This window comes from Mastigoproctus giganteus, chromosome 7 (assembly GCF_048544385.1).
Source record: "Mastigoproctus giganteus isolate SK-2022 chromosome 7, ASM4854438v1, whole genome shotgun sequence".
NCBI lineage: Eukaryota > Metazoa > Arthropoda > Arachnida > Uropygi > Thelyphonidae > Mastigoproctus > Mastigoproctus giganteus.
In genome coordinates this window covers 57,204,530-57,229,072 of record NC_143581.1, presented here as the reverse complement: position 1 = coordinate 57,229,072, position 24,543 = coordinate 57,204,530, and the positions used below count along the sequence as shown (strand labels likewise).

The following is a 24,543-nucleotide window of genomic DNA, read 5'->3' as shown; positions in this document are numbered from 1 at the left end:
ACAACCAAAAAACAATAAAAACGATCTGCAGCTTCCAGTTTATTGGGCTTTTCTGTTGGTGCAATAAACGGGTAGTAAGCTCGATCCTATTCATTTGCGATAATACCCATAGCTGGAATTCTATATTTTTACATTATTATGGTGAAATGTGTTTCCCCTTCACTGAAATCTGCTCTTCAATTCTATATCTAAACTTCGTCTCACTTGCATGTGTCGTGTTAGTTCCAATTTGTGTGTGGTTTGTGCTTTGTTATTGATTGACACTTATCTTTTTTAATGTTTTAAATTTTACTACCAAAAAAAAAAAAAAATGTCAGTGAACAGAAAGAGTGAATTTGAGTGTAAAAGATATGTTACGAATTATAGAAACATACAATACATTAAACTTAGGCGATATGTCACAAAGGGAAGCGGCAGTAAAATTAGGAGTGCCTCAGTCACCTTTATCAAAATTGTTAAAATCACATCACACATTAAATACTAACGTAATTAGTGAAACCAAAAAAAGGAAGCTGAAAGAAAATGCCAAACAGTAGATGAAGTTCTGTTTGTTTGGTTCAAACAGGCCAGCTCATTTAATGCGCCAATCAATCATAGCATTCTTCTTCAAAAAGCTAATGATTTTGCTGAAAAACTACAGAAAGAGTTTAAGGTGACGGACGGATAGCTGACAAGATGGAAGGAGAGGCATGATATTGTTTACAAAAAACTTCATGGAGAAAAACAGGATTCCGATAGTTCTGCAGCAGACACCTGGTTGAAAACCTCTTGGCAAACTGTGTTAAGTGCTTATACTCCTGAAGACATTTTTCATATATATGGAACGGGTTGTACTACAGGGCTACCCCAAACCACTGCATGATTTTTAAAAATTCCTCTGTGTCCGCAGGAAAGAAGATCAAGGACAGGATTACAGTTCTTTTAACATGCAACATGACGGGAACAATCAAGATAAAGCCGTTAGTTATCGGCAAGAGTAAATCGCTTAGATGTTTTAAAGGAGTAAAACAGCTGCCTGTTGAATATGCCAATAATACCAATGCTTGGATAACAGCTTCTTCATTTGAAGATTATCTTCGTAAATGGGATTTGAAATTGGATAAGAAAAACAGAAAAATTGCATTGGTTTTGGACAACTGCCCAGCTCATCCAAAGTTGACTTTCGAAAACACTGAATTAGTTTTTCTACCTTCAAATAACACATCATGATTCAACCTCTCGACCAGGAAATAATAAAAACCTTTAAGACCTTTTATAGATTGGATATGAGACGAAGAATCATATAGATGAAGGTTTGGGAACATCATCCAATATCGCAAAGCAGATAACATTCTAGATGCACTTCATAAGACAATAAATGCCTGGAATGAAGTTTCCAAAACCTGCATTAGCAACTGTTTCAAAAAATGTGGATTAATTATTCATGATGGGCTACTAAGTCACGATACAGATCACATTGAAAAGCCTAAAGACATGGGTAAACAGGAGTTTAATGATTGGGTGGACATAGATGGTGATCTACAAGTTACTACAGCTTTAACAGATGAAGAAATTGATAACTGTTACTGATAATTTCACCAAGGAGGAGGAAAATGAAGGTAAACCCAAACAAATTCCAGTTACAAAACGGCAAATTCGTGAAGCTATAGCCATCCTGAGGAGAGCACTGGAAGAAACTGGTACAAGTGATCGTGAATATAGACGTGAATATAGTTATACAATATTGAAAAATCTATAAATAGACTTTATAGTGCTAATTTAAAGCAATCTAAAATAAATAACTTTTAAATTATAATCATATTACAGTGTTATGTTTAATTAATAGGTATATTGATTAAGCTATGTACATGTACATAATTATATATTTATTTTTATTTTGCTAACCTGTGGATAAATTTATTTTTATTTTGTTCGGAATGTAAAAATCGGGAAGAATATACCGATTTTTACGTATCTTTTAATTGGTAAAAAACCTTTGGTAACAAAGTGTAAATTTGTGCTTTATATCTTTATTTTTATTGGCTCTGGATAATATTTGTCGATTTTTGCTTATTAGAATCAAAATTCAATTTGCAAAGATGATCACTATAACCGGCACTTACTGTGCATATATATATAATATAATCCAGATCGGATTAATGCCATCTATAATCGATTGTACATTACATCCGCCGGTATACTATTTGTTATAGCCTAAGTAAAATACGTACATACTATTTAATAGGTCAGTAAGTTAGTTACTGTAGTAAAGGCCAAAAATGTAAAAAACCGAATCTACTCGTGTATATGAATACAAAAATATGTATATCAACATGTTGATATACATACTACAATAACTAACTTATTGACCTATTAAATAGTACGTACTTATTTTACTTAGGCTATAACAAATATATATATATATGTATGTATGTATGTATGTGTGTGTGTGTATATGTGTGTGTGTGGGGGGTTTTTTTTTTTTTTTGCGGCTTCTTGGGTTTTATTGTATGTCATACACTACACTGACTTTCCCACCTGTAAATTGATGTTACTCTACAATTCATGCACTTTTAAATAAATCTATTTCGCACCTGTTCCTCTCATCCTTCCATGTTAAATTCATTACCAAAAATACTTTTGCAGTAAGAGGCTTTAACCAATAAATTGATAATAAGCAATTCATCTGCATCTTACTTGGTCCTCAAGGATATCCTATTTTAACTATATACAACAAATTCCATATGTGTATATGTGCAGTAACAAGTATACCAATAAGTATATTGGTATATTATATGCTAATATACTTATGCGTACAATGTGGTGTTAAAAATCACTGTGCCAACTCCATTATATGTGCAATTCTTTCGTGTAGCCTCAATAATTATAGCATTTCTTCAGGAAACATTGATGTAGCTGCTGAACCAGCAAGATAACCTGAGCATCACATTCTGAGCCATAATTATGTGGCTATTGTTACTATACATCAACAGTTACATACAGTTTCATGTGTTCTAGTAACACTAACTATACACTCCTTTAATCTCTGTGGCTGTCCTAGAGTATAAGCAGAAAATTTATTTATTTCTGAGATTAGAAATAAATATGCTTAATAAATCTGAAAATTAAACCAACTTTTGTGGTTTCACTTTTTGCTTACAGCATTGTTTTAGCAGTGTCACACGTCACTGTCAGGGTTGCATATTCTTATGGTTACGGTGTTTTTTGTAAGTGTTTACTGTGTGGGTTCTGAAGAGTGAAAAGAGGAAAAAAAAGTGAGTGTTGCTGGAGCTGATGTGGCAAAAGAGAAAATACATGGAATTTTAAAGAAAAATTATATTATAATAAGAGAAATGGTCATGGAATAAAACCTAATGACCATGAGCTACATTTAGCACACTAAAGAATAAGTTCAAGAATGAAAGGGTAAAGAACAAATGCTTTCACTCTTGAACTAATTCTTCAGTACACTGACTTAGCTCATGGCCATTAGGCACTATGCCATCACCACTTCTCTTGCGAAACATGAAACTGGGTAGGAGAAGTAAACAAATTTCTTCTACCATACAAATAGTTCCATAAAGTATGAAATGAAGACTTTCCAAAATATGAATTGATGAAAAATGTTTGCACTGGATTCAGTTAACCTTGCAATGATTCAAGAGAAAGAAAAAGATATTTATGAGAACATGAAAACTCATATGACAGAAGGCACCAGTGGCCTCCAAGATACAAAATTTATGCAGGATGGCATAATGTAAAATTGGCAGGAGGAGGAGGAGGTGCTTTCTGAAATTACTGAGACAGGAGAATACAATGATAATAAAGCATTCAATGTGGAGGAAACAGGAATATTCTGGAAGATGATGCCCACACATACATACACTGCAGTTGATAAGAAAATACGGCCTGGTTTCAAAGCTGCAATTTTGCAACACAAGTGGCAATATCAAATCAAAGACATTTCTAGTGTATCAATGAAATCCACATTCTTTCAAGAATCGGTCAGTCTTCGCTGCCAGTGATTTTTAAACTGTATAAGAAAGCATGGATTACCCATTTATCTGCACTATTTGGTACCAGAAGTGGAAAAATATTTGTTGGAAGATAACACAGAAGTTATCCTTGTTAATCCTTGACAGTGGTCCTAGTCATCCACCTCAATTGTAGTTTCTAGCCCTAAGATGTTCTCTCCTCCACTTTACTACTCCAACCTAATGGAATAAGGAGTTATTTTCATCTTTAAGCAGCATTATTTCAGAAACATCACTGATAGGAAGGAAGTAACAATTTCTGTATACTTTTGAAAAGGGTCAAATGTAGTGAAAAGAAGGCTACAATCTCAGAAGATATCAAGCAATCCACTTGTAGGCCGCCGTAGCCTAGTGGTCAGGCGCGCGGGTGCATAAGTACACGTGCCTTGACTGACCGGGGTTCAAGCCCATGTCTACTGAATACGGTGCTGTTTTTGTATTCTGTCTGTTTTGTGAACTCCTCTGACCATTTGGTCGTTCCGGAGTATAAACAGAAAATTTATTTTATTTATTTAAAGGGTTGTGGAGAAAGCTCTGTCCACAGTTCGTACAGACATGGCAAAACATCTTAACTGAAACTGGATACTGAAGATGAGAATGAGTTTCTGGAATCTCACAGAAAAGACCTTATCACTGCTGATTTGACCAAGTTGTAGGCACAAATGCAGAATGAAACAGCAAGTGATAATAGGAGTCAGAGGATTCCAATCCAGGTGTGGAAAGTGGTAATGTTCTTTGGTGGGAGGGGGGGGGCTTTATGATAACTAACAACACTTGTTCTTTGAATCAATTTCTCAAACAAGATTAGTTATATCAGATTATACACGATAACTATATTTATTCATATTGAATTTAAAAAAAAAAAACCTGCAAACCTCTGAAAACATATCTAAACAAGTTACACAAGTTTATATGGGAAATTTATGTTTGGTTAATAAAACAAAATCTACTTGTAATTTCTTCTAACTCAAAAACACTATTAACATGCTGACACATTTTTAAAAAGAACACTCCCGATTACTGTTTTATCAATATTATTCTACTGCTTAAAAGAAACAACCCTTATCGTGCCATGAGATCTCAAGAGAAACCCAGTAACAGTATCGCTGATAAAAGTAATATGAACCCACTAGGGTTGCCACATGCCTGGCTTTCTGAACAGACATCCTCCTTCAGGCATGGATTGTCCAGATTTCCACATTAATATAAAATAAAGAAATTCATGTTAATGAGTGTTTATGGAAATTTTGTCAGTTTCCTCTTAAGTTAGGCTCGTTTCAAGTGTGCATATTTTGAAGTTCATCCTTATTCCTATTTCTTTTGGTGTACGTACAGACTACCAACTGATGCTTGCATGGAGACATGTGTCTTTTTTCTGCAGGAACCAGAAATATCAGTCAGCAAGCTTTGCAGTAAAGTGTTTTATTATTCAAGGAGCCCACATTAAAAATATCAAAGTGATCAATATCATATTCGGCACAGTGGGAAAAAGAATAGAATATCCTTGCATAAAAGAGTAGTGAGGATCAATATTACATATTGATTATTATATGTGTGTGATACTGAGGTATAAAATAAAGGAAAAGGTGGCTTTATCAAATACAGTGTAACTGAAAAACAAACTGCATCAAAGAAATGCATGAGGTTCACATAACATAGACCTACATTTTAAATATTATATATTTGAAAAATTTTTTATTTTATTTTTTAATTTGATTTTCTTATAATAATTGTTATATAACCAGGAAAACATACCAACTACGTGGTATCACAGAGGGTAGTGGAGAACAAAAATGCCTAACGGTAATTGTTAAGTCAGATATGAAGTTCTCTGAATAGTGCAGACAGACTACTGCCGTCTCCGTAGCCAGGTGGGCAGGAACGGTAGTGCGTAACACATGCTTCTTGATTAAAATGGGGTTCGATCCCGTGTCCACCAAATACAGAGGATGCGGAAAGGCCAGGCAATGACTACCACATATCGCCGGAGCAATATGGCCTTAGCTGCTAATGATCCTAAAAACCAAATAACAACAACAACAACAGACAGGCTACTAAGACAGCTCATGAGCTTTGTCAATTATATAAAGCAGAGATAAAGTAATATTAACCTGTTGTATAATGCAATGGTTAGGCCATGTCTTAAGTAGAGGTAGGCCCCGTTTTATGCCTGGGTTATGTTCCACCTCCTCAGGGTCGTTAGATGAAGCGGCATAAATCGAGGAATAATTATACTTTTCAACTTCCTTTGCTATACTGTTCATAGCTCCAGCCTGCAACATGGTGTGCACATTCCAAGTTCCAAATCTCAATACCAAAAAAAACTTTAACCATATATTATTGTTTTGTTGTTCTTATTTGGTTTTTTTAGGAGCATTAGCAACTAAGGCCATATTGCTCCAGGATATGCGGTGGTCATTCCCTGACCTTTCCGCATCCTCCGTATTTGGTGGTGACTGGCTTGAACCCCGGTCTAATCAAGAAGAGTGTGCTACGCACTGCTGCTCCTTCCCACCTGAGGAGGAAGAGAAGGAGATCTCTAGGTCCTCCTTTGAAAGAGGCTCACCATGGCTTTACAGAAACTCACTGACATCATCAATGTCAGCCTTGTCAAGGCCAACATCCTCAGCCATCCAAGTGCCATCTTCAGCCACTGCTGAAACTGGCACAACCTCAAAAATGTAAGATACTGCATTAGGCCACAATTTCTTCCAAATGCCATTCATGCATGACTGCGACACTTCTTTCCAGGCAGCAGCAATGCTACTTATGGCCTTAAGGATGCAGCAGGACCTCCACCTCATAGTCACCGAATTATATGCCGGCACTGCCTCGAAAATCCCTTTGAAGATCGTACGCAAATAGTACGCCTTGAACGTTGCAATAAGCCCCGATCCATTGGCTGCAACAATGAGGTCTGTTTTGGTGGCAAATAAATGACTTTCACATTCAGAATGTTGTTAGGGATATCTTCAAGGTTGGCTGGATGTCCTGGAGCATTGTCGAGGACGAAAACAACATTTTTGGGCGAGTTGTTTGCTGCACAAAATTGGGCCACCTCTGGACAAAAGGATGAAGTGTACCATCACTAAAAAGGGTCTGGGTCACTCACACATTTTTATTAGAGCGCCAGAAAACAGGAATGCAAGTCTTCACAATGCCCTTCACAACACACGGATTCTCGGAATGGTACAACAACATCAATTTTAACTTAAAAGTGCCTGATGCATTACCACACAGAAGTAACGTAAGCAATATTTTCCAGCCATATAACCGGGGGCAGACCTCTCTTCACAGGCTATATACATTCTACCATGCATCTTCTTCTAGTCAGATATGAAGCCCTGTTTCATCAACATTAAAGACCAAGTCTGGGGTGTAGCAGCCTTCATACATTAACTTTTGGAATATGGGAGAATATTCCTCAGCACCTGCAGTGTTGGCACTAGCTGTCTCACAAGTAATTTTTAAATTGTGAAACTGGTCTGGTTTTTGAACCGGGAAAACCAGCCCCTACTAGCCAAAAATGATTCAGTCCCTCCAAATTTTTCATAAGCCCCTAGCCTTGTCCAATAACCACTGCCTGTGTTACAGGAATGTTATTTTGGTACATATCATCTATCCGCAGCACTAATAACTTCTCCATCTTCTTATTCCTTGAATAAGTTGTTCTAGAAACACTTACATTAACAATTCAATAATAACAATGTGACCACTTGATCTTCTCAGCATTATTCTAATGGTTGTAACAGTAGAAGGCGCTAAATTTAAGGTTTTGCACACCTCCAAATGCCACTCACCAGATTCCATTCGATGAATAATGTCCATTTTCACTTCAATCATTAGAGATTTGCGGCTTCTTTTAACATGTGCATGCATAAATTCACCACTATGCTCAGAAGACATGGTTGCACAATTTATTTAAAATAATAAGGCACTAATGAATACAGGAAATTATTAAAATTTTAGGCACAGCTCACAACAAGTGCAGACTGGCAAACGAGGAGAAAGCAACTGACGTCAACACTAGTATTGTCTAGGTACCCACTTCCTGTGTTGCTTTTACGCTTGCACTTTCAAATTTTATTTTTATATATAAACACTGGTGTTCAAAGAAAGTGCATCACCCCTTAAAATTGTAATTGTCGTCCAAATAACGTTAAGTATATGGCAATATTTCTTACAGATTGCATCAGATAAGATTGACAAGCATATGTGATGATGCAATATTGCATCAGCTGTTATTTTCGGCTATATTAGCACACTCTGCAAGAGTTGCATCCATTTCCTTGCTTGTGTCAGGATGGCGAGTTATGTGCAGTTGACGCCACGAAGAAAGAGTGCTATTGTTGCTTTACATGAGGAAGGATGTTCTTCCCATCATATTGCTTATAGAATGTCTTCAGTGAGTCATCAGTCAACAGTGAGTAGATTTTTTTCCAAACTCAAGAATACTGGTTCTGCTGATAAGAAAAAAGAAACCGGACACAAATGAGTCTCTATGCCAAAACATGACCATGTATATGCCTTAAAAACCATAAAGCTGCTTTGTCTGGAGAACATACAGGAGTGGTAGCAAGTGCAGTAACAGTCAGAAGATGCCTCTTCAAAAATGGACTTGTAGCCCATCGTCCTAAGAAGAACCCCTCCTCACATAAAAAAATGGCCCGATTAATTTGGTGTAAGGAGCATGTCAAATGGACCCCAGAGCAGTGGAAATTAGTTATTTTTTTGGATGAGAAGAAATTCAGCCTGCATGGCTCTGATGGGAGACAAATGATTCGCTGTAGACATGGTAAAGAATACCATCCACACGCTATGGTGTCTACAGTGAAATTCCCTACCAGCCAAATGATACAGGGGTGCATTTCCCATCACGGAGTAGGTCACCTGCAGTTTATAAAGGGTTCCTAAATATCAATGGATACCTGGCTATACTGGAAGGCAAATTGCTGCCACCATTAGAGACCATTTCAACCTTCCAAGTAACTGCATCTTTCAGGATGACTCTGCTCCCTGTCATCAGGTAAAGAGTGTAAGTAGGCACTTCTGTAGTTATTTTAGCTTCATTTCTGCATTAGAGGTTTGACAGTAATGTGTTTACATTTTCTACAGGTGAAAAAATGTTGGAGAAACAGTCCATTACAACTCTTAGCTGGCCAGGAAACAGCCCGGACCAGAATCCTATAGAGAACTGTTGGCAACATGTGGAATCTGCAATTGCCAGAAAGAAACCAAAAACCTTCGTGAACTTCAGGAAGCCATAATTCTTGTTTGGAACAGCGAACTATCAGTTCGTTGTTCCAAATTGATCTTGACAATGTCTCGATGGTGTGCTGCTGTCATCAGGGTCAGAGGCAGATCAAGTAAATATTAGTCAGTTCACCTGGTGAACTTTTCATTTTGTTTTGCATTTAAAATGATAAACTGAAGCAAATTGAGGGCTTCTAATAACATTTCAGCCATAATTGTCATGTTTACCAAAACTGTTGTATAAAGGTTGCAAATGTTCATTTTGGAATATTTTGAGAGCACCTGTCAAATATTACTCAGCTTTGCCTTAACTATTAATAAATATCTTTTGTTTATATTTCTATTTATGTAAAATGCCATCAGGAAAAAGGGTTATAAATGTGCAATTCCTAGGTGATGCACTTTCTTTGAACACCTGTGTGTGTATGAGAGAGAGAGGGTGTGCGTGCATGCGTGTGTTTTCTCATTATTATTTTAAAAGGGTGCTAATTTGAAATGGCGTAAAGCGAGGCCTACCTGTACTGTATATCTGGAAGTCTCATTTTAGGAAGAATATGGATCTCTTTCAATGAATGCAGAGAAAGAAAAGCAAAAAAATTAGTGAGGGAAACAAAAGGGTACTCTGCCAAGAAAGGCTTCAGTTATGAAAATTGCAGCGTCTGGAAGCTTGGCCTCTGCAAGATCAGACTGAGATTTTTATAACAGACTGAATAAGTTAAATGCACTAGGGTGCACAAATTTAAAATGAGGAACAATGGTTGCCTGATAAATGTGCAGGAAGTTTGTTTTCGCCAGCTGATAGTTGAAACAAATTTATGAAAGCGGATAGCTGAAACAAATTGAAGAACTAGACAAATTATTAGAGGGGGTTGGACAGGTGAATTTTTTTTTTTGCCGATGCTCTAAAGCTTCCTTTCTTGGATCATTTGCCACTACTAACACTAAAATCCATATTTCCTTGGTGTCCTCCTCATTTCGATTTTTAAATGTGGCAACCCCAGAACCCGATACAGCAGAGTGCAGTCTCCAAAATGAAAATCAAAAATATAAATGGTTTTATTGTTTATATTTTTATTTCATTTTGGTGACTACAGTCTGCCATAATGGGTTCATGTTACTCTTATTTTATTATCGATACTGGCACAGTTTCTCTTAAGACCTCCTGATTAATATGGATGAAAGCTCAACAGGGGTGTTATTTTTAAACAGAAGAGTATAAATAATAAAACAGTAAGCAGTTTTCTTTTTATGTGTTCAGTGTGTTAATAGGGTTTCCAAATTAAAGGTACCAAGTAACAAATCACAGGTAGATTTGTTTTACATTAATAATTAATACTGTGGTAACAAACGTATTCTTTTATCAATAATATATGATAGGTGCCTCCGTAGCCAGGTGGGCAGGAGCAGCAGTGCGTACCACACGCTTCTTGATTAGACCGGGGTTCGAGCCCGTTACCACCAAATACGGAGGATGCGGAAAGGTCAGGGAATGACCACTGCATATCCCCAGAGCAATATGGCCTTAGTTGCTAATGCTCCTAAAAAAAACAAATAACAACAACAAAACAATAATATATAGTTAAAGTTTTTTTTGGTATTGAGATTTGGAACTTGGAATGTGCACACCATGTTGCAGGCTGGAGCTATGAACAGTATAGCAAAGGAAGTTGAAAAGTTTAAGAAGGATATTGTTGCTCTACAAGAAGTTAGATGGAAAGGTAAAGGTGTGATTAGTAAGTCGAAATTTACAATGTATTACTCTGGAATTGAAGCCAGACAAGTAGACATGGTGTAGGATTTCTGATTTCTAAGAGAATGCGCAGATCAGTACTTGCTTTCACAAAAGTGTCTTGGAGAATTTGCAGCCTTAGAGTTAAAAGAAAATTCCATAATATGAACCTTCATTAATGTGTACACTCCAACTGAAGGTGTGAATGATGACATTGCAGATGGATTTTACTCCAGGCTATGTGTGAAAGAACTCAAAGACAGGATGCTATTATAACTCTCAGTGACTTTAATGCTGAACTAGGCAGGGAAGAATTTTTCACAGGTCTATTTGGGGGAGACAGCCTACAATGAAGAAACAAACAATAATGGTCTTAGAGTAGCACAATTTGCTGCTGCCAACAACTTTAAGGTCATGAGTACCTGATTTCCAAGAAGGAATATTCATTAAGGTACATGAAAAATCCATGGTATAAATCAGGCTAATCAGATTGATCATGTACTGGTCTCTGAGAGGTGGGCTACTGCAACTGAAAATGTCTGTTCTTTTCGGAGCCTCAGCTCCAATTCTGATCATTTTCTAGTGGGAACCAGACTGAAGTATAAAATAGCTCTTGTAGCAAGAGGAAAGGCTGAGAAAACTAAGCGGTGGAATGTAGAGAAATTGAACAATAGACTTGTTGAAACAAAGTACCAGGCAGAGTTGGCCTGAAAACTGCAGGAACAGATAAACGGTGAAAAGATTGAAGATGAATGGACTTGCATAAAGGCCTACAGTTCTGGATGCAGCACACGTAACCTTGGGTGAGATCTCAAGGCCAAGAAATGAGGAATGGCATGATGAAGAGTGTCGAGTAGCAGTAGAATTGAAGAGACAAGCCAGGATGGAATGTTTACAGCAGAATAGCAAACACTACAAGGAAGAACAGACAGCCGCAGGTAGGATATGTAGAAAGAAAAAGAGAGAGAAGCTTTGAGAAGGAGGGTCGATGAAATGGTGGAACATTATAACAAGAAGGAAAGTAGAGAGTTTCATAAAGAAGATTAAAGAAAGTACATGGGAATTCCAATCAAAAGTTACTGCATGTCGGGATAGTGAAGGAAACTTGCTGACTGAAAGAAAGGAATTTCTGAAATGGTGGAAAGAGTATTTTGAGAACATTTTGAGAGGAGGCAAGACTGAAACAAAACAGCTATTGTACTATTCAGTAGAACCATGCATTGAAGAGCCTAGTTCCAAAGAAATTTGAAAAGTTAAGTGCTTAAAGAACTTTAAAGCACTAGGACCTGATGGAATACTGCAGAGTTGCTCAAGAATGGTGGAGTGACACTATGGAGAAGAATAGATAATCTGATACTATTAATATGGTGTGAGGGAAAAAAAATCCCGGATGAATGGACACTTGGAATCATACAGCTGATTCACAAGGGTGATAAACTGCTTTGCTCTAACTATAGATGCATTACATTGCTGAGCGTTACTTACAAGGTTTTGTTGCGAATTATTTATAACAGACTGGCAGCATATTCAGAGAAAATCATTGGAAGATATCAGTGTGGTTTCAGACCCAATCGCTCAACAACTGATCTGATTTTCATCTTGAGGCAGATACAGGACAAAGCATTTGAGTATAATATACACTTATTTAACCTATATTTAGATTACAAACAAGCTTTTGATTCACTAAACAGAGAAAATGATAAAAGATCTCCTTGTTCTGGGCATACCTGTAAAGATTGTTAGTCTCATAAAAGCAACCCTGGCTAGCTCTAAAGTGGTGGTGAGAATTGACGACTCCCTTTGACATTAACGCTGGTGTTAGATAGGGTGATGCACTCTCTACTGTTTGATTTTAGAGGCCACTGTCAGAAAATTTATAAGTGACTGGACACATAGGCACAAAGACAGTGCAGATCTATGAATAAGCTGACGATGTCGTTATTATCAGTAAGACTAAAGGAAACAGTGGCCAGGCTGGATAGAGAAGCATAGAGAAGAGGACTTAGGATAAATGAAGCAAAGATAAAATATATGGAAGTCCGGAGAATGGCAGATAACAAGGAAAATTTAAATACCAGCAACTTCGCATTTGAGCATGTTCAAAATTCGCTTATCTAGGTTTGCAGATAAACCAGTCAAACTCTATTACTAATGAAATTAAGTCCTGTATCCTGAGTGGAAACAGATGCTTAGAAGAGTACTGAACAGACATTTAAAATTAAGAATACACAAAAGTCTCATCAGACCAGATGTAACATACGGTTGTGAAGCTTGGACATTAACGAGTAAAGATGAGCAGTTGTTGAGAACATTAGAGCGTAGAATTTTGAAAAAAGTTTTGAACAAGACATTGATGGATCCTGAAGGATCAGAATGAACCAGGAACTTGACAATCTTATTCAGGGTGGACATTATCAGATTTGTGAAGAGCCAGAGACTTGCCTGGTTGGGACATGTTATGAGAATGGATGACAGCAGAACAACTAAGAGAATAATGAAATGGAAACTTACTAGTAGGAGGACAAGAGGAAGACCACAGAAAGGATGAATGGATGGATGGATGACATAGAAGAGGACTTAAAGATCATGAGAATAAGAAGTTGGAGAAATTAGACTTCTGGGAGGGCTTATTGGTGGAACGTCATTGAGAAGGCTAAGACCCACCATGGGTTATAATCCCAGAAAAAAAAAGATATGGTTAAAGTATAGTTTCCAGGAACACACCGCATAATTAAATGAGCATGTGGCACTCAGTTAATGTATACAATATACCTCTTATATATATTAGGTATATTGCACACATTACTGTACCACGTAACTGCACTTAATACATATATTAGGTAGAGTTAGAACAGTGGTCAGTAGCAATTTGGAGCAACCAGTACAAGGCATATATCATGGAGCATAATTTCATTGATTTCTAATTTCGGATCGCGTGAGTTTGATTCACAATATGGAAAATACTCTTTGGAAAGTTGCAGCCAAGTTTCCAGGTAGTGAGGGATGAGTGTGGGGTTGAGAACCCCTTGGGTCCTCAGAGTAGTTTGGACGAGTGGTCCCTGTTCTTGTTATTTTTTTCTTATGTTACAATAACATGCAGATATAAAATCAAACACAAAATTTCTGATATCAGAACTCTCATTACTCTGTCCTGAACAGTCTTGACATAATGAAAAAATCAAGCAGGATGAAAATTTGACAGAGAAGTAAAATTATGGATTCTGTTAACATGAGATCAGTAGAAAATTTTTAAAAATTTTCTAATTATTTTTTGTATAAATAAATAAATATTTTGTATAGGATGCTAGCAAGGCCCTTAGCAGTCACAGGTGCACCATTAATAAAGCCATCACTGCTAGCAGCACAATTTACAATTGTGACCACAACAGTTTCAACTGAAGGCTTAGAATGAGATGCTCAGGTAAGTTCCCCAAAGTAAGCTATGTGACAAACTGAGGTAATGGCAACGTTGCTTCTAGATTCCACCAGAATATTTCTAATCTGAATGCAATGTTTCAATGTTTCAGAAATCCAGAAATCCGATAAGTTCTACTTGTTTATTTTCTTTTAAATATATTTAGAAGAGAACTTGTGTAAAATAGGTGATTATAATAAGCATATTAAAGGCAAAATGCCTCTGCTGTAAGAAGTAAAAAAAAATTTAAATGATATCAATGAATTTAATCGCACCTGCAATCCGATTTAATCAGATTAACTGATTGTTCAAGGCTTTCTTTCCTAGATATAGGCAATTTCACTTGGCTATTATTGGAAGTGAACAGTTATTGTTTACTAATTACTCAACTGAGTAATTAGAAAATAATTACTCAGTTGCTTACTCAGAAATACACATATTAAGTACTTGACCACCTGAATTTTGAAATTTCTCACCTTTAACATTTATAAACTTGAACATAGAAGTGATCTCTCTCTCTCTCACCCACCCACACCAGTGTTTCAACTAAAATGCATCACACTTGTTTTTAGGTTTCTGCTATTTGTTGCCTGAACTTTTTTTTTTTTTTTTTGATATTTGGGCAGAAATTCTAGAACTTTATTAAAATTGTATTAAGTATTACTGTTTAGATTTTGTGATTTCAAAATTTAAATGTTGTCTAATTTGCTTTATTTCTCAACTGGAAGATTATTTCCCTCTCCCTTCATTTAGTCTAAAAATTTGTAGATTTTGTTAACAAGAGAAATCAGTTGAAAGCAATTTTTAAAAATATTTGTTTCATAAATGCTGATTTTGTATTAGATGCTGGCAAGCATCTCATAGAAAACTTATGTTATTGGTATATTTCTGAAATGAACATAAACTAGTTTTATTTGAAGTGGAAAAAAATGAAACAAACACAATGGTTGTATGTGCATGTTTAACTATGTAGAACTGCTAGCTGTAGAGGGGCCGTTTGCATCAACACCAGAAGAAGAACTCTTTATTGCATACAAAAGGCACACGCCGTACACAATACCCTTCACAGCTACAAGCCAGGGGTTGACGTGAGCACTTACTCATATCTACAACTTTTGTGATTGTTCTGTCCCCCCCCAATAAAAGTGTTTTATTTTGATTCAAAAGCACACCAATAACATCCAAACGACCCAGGGAAAACAACTTTCCCACTGAGAAAAAAAAGCAGTTGGTTAGATAAAATTTAGAAACCATAAAATCTGAATAATAACGTCTGAACAAATAAAATACAAAAAAAAATTCAGCTCAAATAATAAAATCTAGACGGTAAACAGCCTAAACATAAAAATAAGCACCCCGTGCCATTTAACCGAAACATCCTGCATATACATGGGTTTCATAACATATGGGCCATACAAGATCAATTTAGGACCTGAAAACAATGAGGGGGGGGGGGAGTTTATACAAACATGTGTCTAATCTTGAATGATTGCAGAGTTATGGCTGTTTGAATTTTAAAAAAATGGCAATAGCAAAAAATAATAAATAAGACAGAAGTCTGTATGGGCTGGGCCTGGTTACACAAATGATGTTTGGGTTCGAGTCAGATACTAATAATCCTAATGAATTATAACTATTCAACCATTTTGGACTCTTTCAGGCTATTTCTTACATATATTTTTTTTTTTTTTTTTTTTTTTTTGTGTTTAAATTCTCAAAGGTTTTTTTTTTTTAGAAAAAAATGTGTTATTTATCCTGTTGGCACTTTTAATTGACCAATAAGGTACATTTCACCAACATCTCCAAAATTCACTGAAATTTGTGGAAATGACCCGCCAACAGTGCAACCTCAAAAGAAATTTTAGTGCAGCCGGATTAGTAGTGCAAGTGCATTGAACCAATTGAAGTAGCAACAGAGTCGACTCTATTTTATTTCTTCAAAACAATTTGCAATTAAAAACATGTGAAGGGAATGTGGCTGGTGGACGTGGATATCAATATTCATTCTGGAATTATATTAAATATGGTAAATTGAAAATTTATTACAGTTTCTTTTTTTATAATTAATAGTGATAATTATTGTTGTTATATAATTATTAATACTGAATTTTGTACTGAATAATTATTAATACTGAATTTTGAAACAAACATTTTATTTTTTTTATTATAAAACTTCAGAAACTAATGCTAGTGATTTTATTTATATTAAAAGTTTCATTTGAGTTGGGATAAAAATCAGTTTGGCTAGGTGAATGGGTAATGAATTTGAAAAATATATTCAGGCTCGGCTCGGACCATCTAGACTTTGGGCCGGGTAAAAATAAAAAAATGTAGGTCTATGCAGACTTTAAAAATAAGAATAAGCAGGCACATACCTAGTAAAGTGATTAATTTTATTTTTTAACATTCTGTAAAATTCAAATAATCATACCGCCATTTCATGAACTTTTTTTCTGTTTTCTGATCCTCAAAGTATGGTCCATGTGATATGAACACAGATGCATATAGTATTTTTTTTTTTTTTTTTTTTTTAATATTACACAAACAGAAAAGATAAGCATGAATAATTTAGAAATTTTGATGTTTATCTGTTTTATAAACTTAAAAATCAAATGGCTATACTGCATTTGTTTATACTGTATTTTTTCCCCCAGCAATAATAAAAGTTCTGTTTCATTGAAAATAACAAGTATAAAACACAATTTTTAAATTTATTAAAAATTAAAAAATTTAATAACAATTATTGTAATCTATTAGTAAAAGGTCAAGAAAATTGGCATAAAAAATGATCTGTTAGGTACAATGCATCTACTTTTGTTATGACTAGGTGCACAACCACTGCCAAGTAAATAAAATAAATAAATTTTCTGTTTATACTCCGGGACGACCAAACGGTCAGGAGTTCACAACATAGACATAATACAAGAAACAGAACCGTATTCAGTAGTCAAGGCACATGTACTTATGCACCCAAACACCTGACCAATAGGCTATGTCAGCCACTTAAGTAAAATGTAAACTAAGATATTTTTTAAAAATTAACCCTGAATTTACACTGTATTAAATTTATAATGTAGCTGTTTAAATCTGAATTTCAGCTTTTCAGAGAAAGAGACTCCACCTTGAACAAGATAATAATAATCAGCCATTTCAAACAAATTCATATAAAGACAATTTCTAGAAAATATTCTTAATTATATATTCTGCAATCAGAAGCCAAGAAGTTCTAAAACAATCAAATAAATGATACAAAATATTATAAAATTATAAAACATGTTTTTAGTTAATGGGAATTTTATGTTCCTGTCTATTAATGAAATTATTATATAATTAGGAGCATGTAAAATTAATATAATTTTTTTAGTAGTTTACACCAACCTTGAAATAATAAAACAAAAAACAAAATTAATAGTTTAATAAACCAATATTACTAATTTACAATAAATTACTATTTACAAAAGGTATATAAAACAAAAAGAAGAAAATATATTAAAATATACAGAATTAAAAGCGGTAAAATCTGAAGCTTTCGAAGGCTTGAGAAAGCTTCAGGTTTTAGAGAAAGAAGCTTCAGATTTTAGCGCTTTTAATTCTGTATATTTTATTGTAAATCTTCTTTTTGTTTTATATACCTTTTGTAAATAGTAATTTATTGTAAATTAGTAATATCGGTTTATTAAACTATTAATTTTGTTTTTTGTTTTATTATTTCAAGGTTGGTGTAAACTACTAAAAAATTTATATTATAATATGCCCAACCCCAGAGGCCTATTTGAAGATGTAAAATTAATCTTTTGCGATTCCTAAAAATTTTTTTGCCAATCTGAGTAGATCATCTTAAAGTAGAAAAGTGTGTGTGTGTGTGTGTGTGTGTGTGTGTGTGTGTGTGTGTGTGTGTGTGTGTGTGTGTGTGTGTGTGTGTGTGTATTCCAATCCAATAGCAGTTACTCTAATTTTTATTTTAAAAAAAAATTCTTTGGTTGAAAAGTTAAAAAAAAAAAAAAATCGTGGCAAATAGTATGTTAAAAATAGCATCACAAGTATCCAGAAATATACTGTCAGTCTCTGTCACTTTGTATAATGTGTAATTGTCATTCTGTATTTGATCTTGGGAAGCATATTTTAAAATAAATGACAAAAGCTCTATTTATTATCAGTCACCTGGAAAGCATGTCTTTCATTAGAACTCAAACTTCTGGGAACAAATGTTATCAGAATTTTGCTCTCTTTGCTTTAGATTACTATATTTCCAAATGAAGTCTAGTTCACAAAATAAATTACTAATTTTGATATGCGATTTGTTATGAAAATAACCAATAATATTTACTATCTTAAAAATAATTACAATTAATGACAGAAGTTTCTTTGCAAGTTATATTTAATAAAAGCATTATTTTCAAGACATTTTATCTTCCAAGTTAATCCATAACTAACTGCAACATTTTTTGGCACCTCTGTAGCCAGGTGGGTAGGAGCAGCAGTGCGTAACACATACTTCTTGATTAGACGAGGGTTCGAGCCCTTAACCACCAAATACGGAAAGGTCAGGGAATGACCACCGCATATCCTGGAGCAATATGGCCTTAGTTGCTAATGCTCCTAAAAACCAAATAACAACAACAACTGCAACATTTTAATACAAGTCAAGTGAAATTGTGATTATTTGCTGTATTATGCCTTTTCAAATAAGTTATCAGCTTTTGAAATAAATTATTCAGAAACACCAACAACGCATATAAATGAATTTCAAGATGGGTCTACCTGCGACATTTCAGCTATTCAAGAAAATAAAAGGAGAAAAGATAAGGATGGAATGTATAAAAAGCAGTACAACTAACTTTTTTAATGGAGTATAGAAATACACAACTTCTGATGAAACTCATAATGGACATTAAGCACCGCTGACAAGGATAACCATTATATCAAAGAGAGAGAGAAACTAGACATCACACTGGAATGCATTACTCCATACTAAATATCTTAATTTAAACCACAAATATTTAACAACTGACTTTTTAAAAAAATCATAATCTCCTTCTGGGCTTCTTACAATTGCCAACTAGCCAGTTTTTTTTACCTTAAAGTAAGTTTCTAATTTCCGGGAGAGGAGAGTTTCATCATTATTATTTAAATTACTAATAATACAAAAGGTTAAAATCCAACAATTCTGAAGCCATACTACCATCAGATTTAAGGGTGATAATTAAATTATAATTAGCATTTTTACCATCAAAAATGAACTGTGTTGTCAGTATTTGCACTAATCTCAACATGGAACAGTGGTTTAGTTGGAGTACAATGATAACGGGACATATGTCCTCATTTTATTCTCAGCTCAGAGATTTGCAAGACGAAAAGGGAGAATTTTTTTTCATTGTGACACAGAGTTCTCACATAGAGCATGCTGCATATTTATCTTTAGTATTTTACTACTTGAAACACCAGGAAAAGGAAGTATCATTTATTGAAGTAGCACAATTTTTGTTACTAGATTTTTTTTTTTTTAAACAGCATAGGTCTCTCATACAGATTGCTCCCACTTTTATAATGCTGACTCAATATTGCACTTCTTCAAATGAATAGTGCAATTTAATAGAAAAGTAAAAAGAGATTTCTCCCCCCTGCATAAATCTTCCATAAAGAGCACTTACTTGGACACTGCACTACTTAACATACTGAGTTAGGAAAGTGCAATATTTTTAGATGTACATAACACTCCTATCATGTATTTAAAATCACCAGTGAGGGATTACAGAGGTCAGATAAAAAATAAAACCAAAAGAAACAGAAAATTTCATGGATATATACTGGTGGTCCTTGTAAAGTTAATTGTCTGACGGCACCAGGGGTTTCCCCCATCTCCTTGGGTGAGATTTCCACTGCAAGCCATCAAAACTTGAAACTAACTGTTAACATTGCCTGCCAATTAATATATAACATTAATAATTTTAAGCTAAGTAGCCCATCTGAAAAAAAAAGCTAACTATAACAAAAAATTAATAAAATGGGAGGGCTCCAAAGAGAAAAAATATGTTCATATGATAAATTATAACATTCAAAGTTAAAAAAAAAAAAAAAGAAAAGAAAAGGTAAGTAATCATCATCTACTTCGTATCTCCAACTTCTTGCTTCAGAATTCAAATTATAATTTCATTTCCTTACTTTTATTCATAGTCAAATATATTTAATTCAAGATTTACAATGATATGATATCCGATACTCATGGACATGTTTGTTAATGAATGGTTTCTTTTAGAATTAATATTCTTCTTTAGTCACTTGTGTAGAATATAAATATATTTTAAAAGTAATCGAAGAAAGGTACTAGCTGAAGATCTGAATTCCTATAAATATTAAAATAATTTAAGGTAACTATTTACTATTACTAAACTGCATTTCTGAAAAAACTTGTAACTTTCCTCCATCTTTCTACATCCAATCAATTGTAAAACAAGCGTTTTTTGGTGGTTCCAAAAAATAATCTGTTGTATTTGTTTCTTATTATTACATCAGGAGGAAAATATTTCAGGGAGAAAGAACTGGATACTGAATATATTAAAAAAAAATAATAAAAAGAAAAATTTTTTTTAATGAGCTTTTCAAAATTAGTGAGAAAAAAATCTTAAGAGATATTACTAAATTATTTTATTTCACTAAACTAATATTTGAAACCTAACCTGGAGTACTGCAAGGTGAAATTTAAACTACTACCATGTGATGATTTAATATGGTAATAAATGTTTCTGAAAAGTCAACTGTATTCAAAGCTATTTGAAAATCTGTATTATAAATGTATCTTAAGAATTATATCATTTCACAAGATGTGCTGAATTCTGCAATCGACTTGTCTATGATACAATGGTATAACATCTGTAGAATCACAGAATGCCACAGAAGTTGCTAATGTCTCAAAAGTAAGGTTCAAGTTTAATGTTCAGCGGTTAGTTTATTTAATCAGTAAATTCCCAGTGATGTGCTTTTTTTATTTATACCACTTCGTTCAATTTTTCTGCCAAAAGAATCAAAGAATAGTTATGATTATAAAAAAAAAAAAAAAAAAAACCCTATATCCAGATTTAATCACATTATAGTGCAAGTAATAAACACACACATGAAACTTTTATCCATTACACTACTGATTCAATTTCAACTGTTATCGTTGGGTCCTAATATCCTGATTTACAATGTCGGCTAGTTGTTTGCACAAATGCATCAATTTAATTTACTTAAATAGTAATATAAACAGCACAATGCTATTCACATTAGACTATTTAAATAAGTTACAAGAAGTATTTAAAACGTAACTCATTAAATACAAGTTAATATCACAAAACTATTTCTGGTGGAGACTTTTCAAATAATATATGTGTAGAGGCCATAATCTTTAAATAAACATATATTCAAGAGTGGTTTTAAAAACACATAACAGATTTGCCCCCCCCCCCACTAAACATTTTTGGAATTAGTATATAGAAATCCCAATTTCCTTAGGTAAATACATATCAAAAAGACTTGATCGAACTGTACACCTAAATGATTCCCCTTTTCTTTAAATTACCTACACATCTTCTCTGGATTTGTGTCACACTATATCACAGGATTTCAATTGGTTATTCAGACTTGCTTCCACCATCTATCTGCACATCAGGATTCCTTTGTTCTGTTTGTGTTGACATTCTCTCTCTCTCTCAAGATAACTAATCAAAATTATGACATTTTCAAATCTACATGATTTTGTTTCTTCTAATATGTGTAATTATCATTCTTATAGAATGAAATAAGATTTAAAAGGAAAGTTGTCAGATCCACAGCAAAGTGCTGGTCATATTACGCTATTTAATAAGTCACTGCGTCCAAGAAACTGTAAACACAAATATAACAAAGTATAAGCTTAATGATTAGTGAAAGTACAGATGAAATTAGTTAAACCAAAGGATATGGAATATCTAACATCAGTAATAACATAAGAGATTATTTAAATCAGTCACCTGTATGGATACGCCTGTGCCGTGTCAGTTTGTCTTTCCGGTAGAAACCTCGTCCACAAAAATCACAAGGAAATGGTCTCTCCCCTGTGTGGATCATGGAATGGCGAGTTAGGTGATTCCTTTGGGAGAAGCTTTTTCCACAGACATCACAGTGGAAGGGTTTATCACCTGTATGAGTACGCATATGGTCCAACAACTTGTAACGGCAACTAAAACCACTTCCTCAGTTTTATTTATAACATTTATTTTGATTTCAACAATGTTTATTAAACAGTGTGGAAATCAAAAAAAAAAAAAAAAAAGGAAAAGGAAAAGGGGAAAAAAAAAATAAAAAAGGAAAGCTTGATAAACATATTGCGGCATTTCCAATTCTTGTATGTCTATGTATATGTGTATTTTGTATATATACATATATTTTTTTATCAGGTTTCCCAAACAAATTCTTTTCTATTCCAGTATCCTAACGAAACACAGGCACTATCTTCAAGTTGCTATTTTTATAATTTCTTCTCTTCATGTGTATTAATCCTTAAACTTACTTAAACTTAAACAAAATTAAAATTTTTGTAATGCTAAAATATATATTTCATTTAAATTTAGCCAGACTAGCTTGCCTAGGCATACTCTGAGTTTCTATTACTAAGAAAATAGTTTGGACTGAATTAACTTTTCTCCAGATGAGTGTAACAGTGATGGTACTTGCCCACCCAAAACAAAGACTATCGGCCACACTAATTATGTCAGTACTTTTCAGAAGAACAATGTAAGGAATGGTTAATTAATAAAAATTTCTATCTATAACAAAAGACTATTCAAATAACAATGATGAGTATGTGAATTTGCCAAAATCCTACATATTATATAACTAATATATAAAAAGGATCAATAAATAACTTCCAACAACAATAACAAAACAAACAACTGTTTTAATCTTTAACATGCTTTGATATACGGAATGAAGTATTTTATCATCCAAAACTGGAGCATTTTAAGACTGCAGGCCTCTACCAAAAAACAAGGTAAACAAGATTTGCAAGAGGAAGAAGAATTGGCTGAGATCCATAGTGACCATACTTTATTTATATATATACAGTGGGGCTCCAAAATCCGATAGTAATTCGTTCCACAAAACCCATTGTATGTTGAAAATATTGTAAGTTGAAACCAATAATACATTGATCTCCTGTAATTCGTTCCCCAACAACACACAGAATAGGTATTTCTTGCATATTATGCTTCATTTTACATTAACAATTAGTTTTTTTTTTTTTTATAAACTTAATAAATAGTCATAAAACATCTTAAAAAAAAAAAAAAAAAAAAGACTTGAAGTACAGAGCTGATGAAATCAATCATGGCGTAGTAGTGGTGGGAATCGTTTTTTTGTTGAGGAGCATTAGCAACTAAGGCCATATTGCTCCGGGGATATGCGGTGGTCATTCCCTGACCTTTCCGCATCCTCCGTATTTGGTGGTCACAGGCTCGAATCTAATCGGTCTAATCAAGAAGCGTGTGCTATGCACTGCTGCTCCTGCCCACCTGGCTACGGAGGCGCTGTGGTGGGATTCAAGTGTCATGCATATTTTCAGTCCTTTGTTGCTACTGGCAAAGAAACTGTCCAAATGGACAGGTTTTACGACTTTTTTGTAGTTTTCTGAAGTCCAGTGTCATTCCCCGTAATTTTCTCCAACTCTTGTAGCTCCTCTATTGTTAGCTCACACCCATAAGTGTCAAAAAGGTCCTCCACATCCTCTTCACAAACCTCCAGACCCACTGATTTACCAAGAGTGACAATATCATTTGTCAAAGCACTATCATCTTCAAATCTGTCAATATTAGAAATAATTAAAGGCCAGGTCTTTTTCCAGGCTGAATTTAAGCACCTGGTAGGAAACATCATTCCAAGAACTTACAATCAGCCTCACACAGTCCAGCATGTTGAACTTCAACCTCCAAAAATCTTTGAGGGTCAGAGCATTTTCACCAGAGGCTGCCGCAAAGCAACTTGCAAACATTTTCATAGTGTAGATTTTCTTTAAGTTTGCAATCACTTGTTGGTTTGGTTGAAGAAGAGGAGTGGTGTTTGGTAGCAAACATTTGACTTGAACAAAGTCAAACTGTACCTGAAGAGATTGAACAAGGTTT

The 24,543-nt window shown here is 34.4% G+C and overlaps 1 protein-coding gene across 3 annotated transcripts in view; it reads right to left on the bottom strand.

The window, feature by feature from the left end:
* The window catches only part of LOC150082919 (uncharacterized), a 207,076-nt gene that overhangs the window by 47,903 nt on the left and 134,630 nt on the right, over positions 1 to 24,543 (bottom strand). The window contains exon 3 of one of the 3 annotated variants that reach the window (XM_090377679.1): positions 22,399 to 22,566. The exons of the other annotated variants lie outside the window; for them this stretch is intronic. Within the exon in view, the coding sequence (XP_090233805.1) occupies positions 22,399 to 22,566 (168 nt within the window). The remainder of the gene's footprint in view (positions 1 to 22,398; positions 22,567 to 24,543) is intronic. 3 annotated transcript variants of the gene reach the window in all.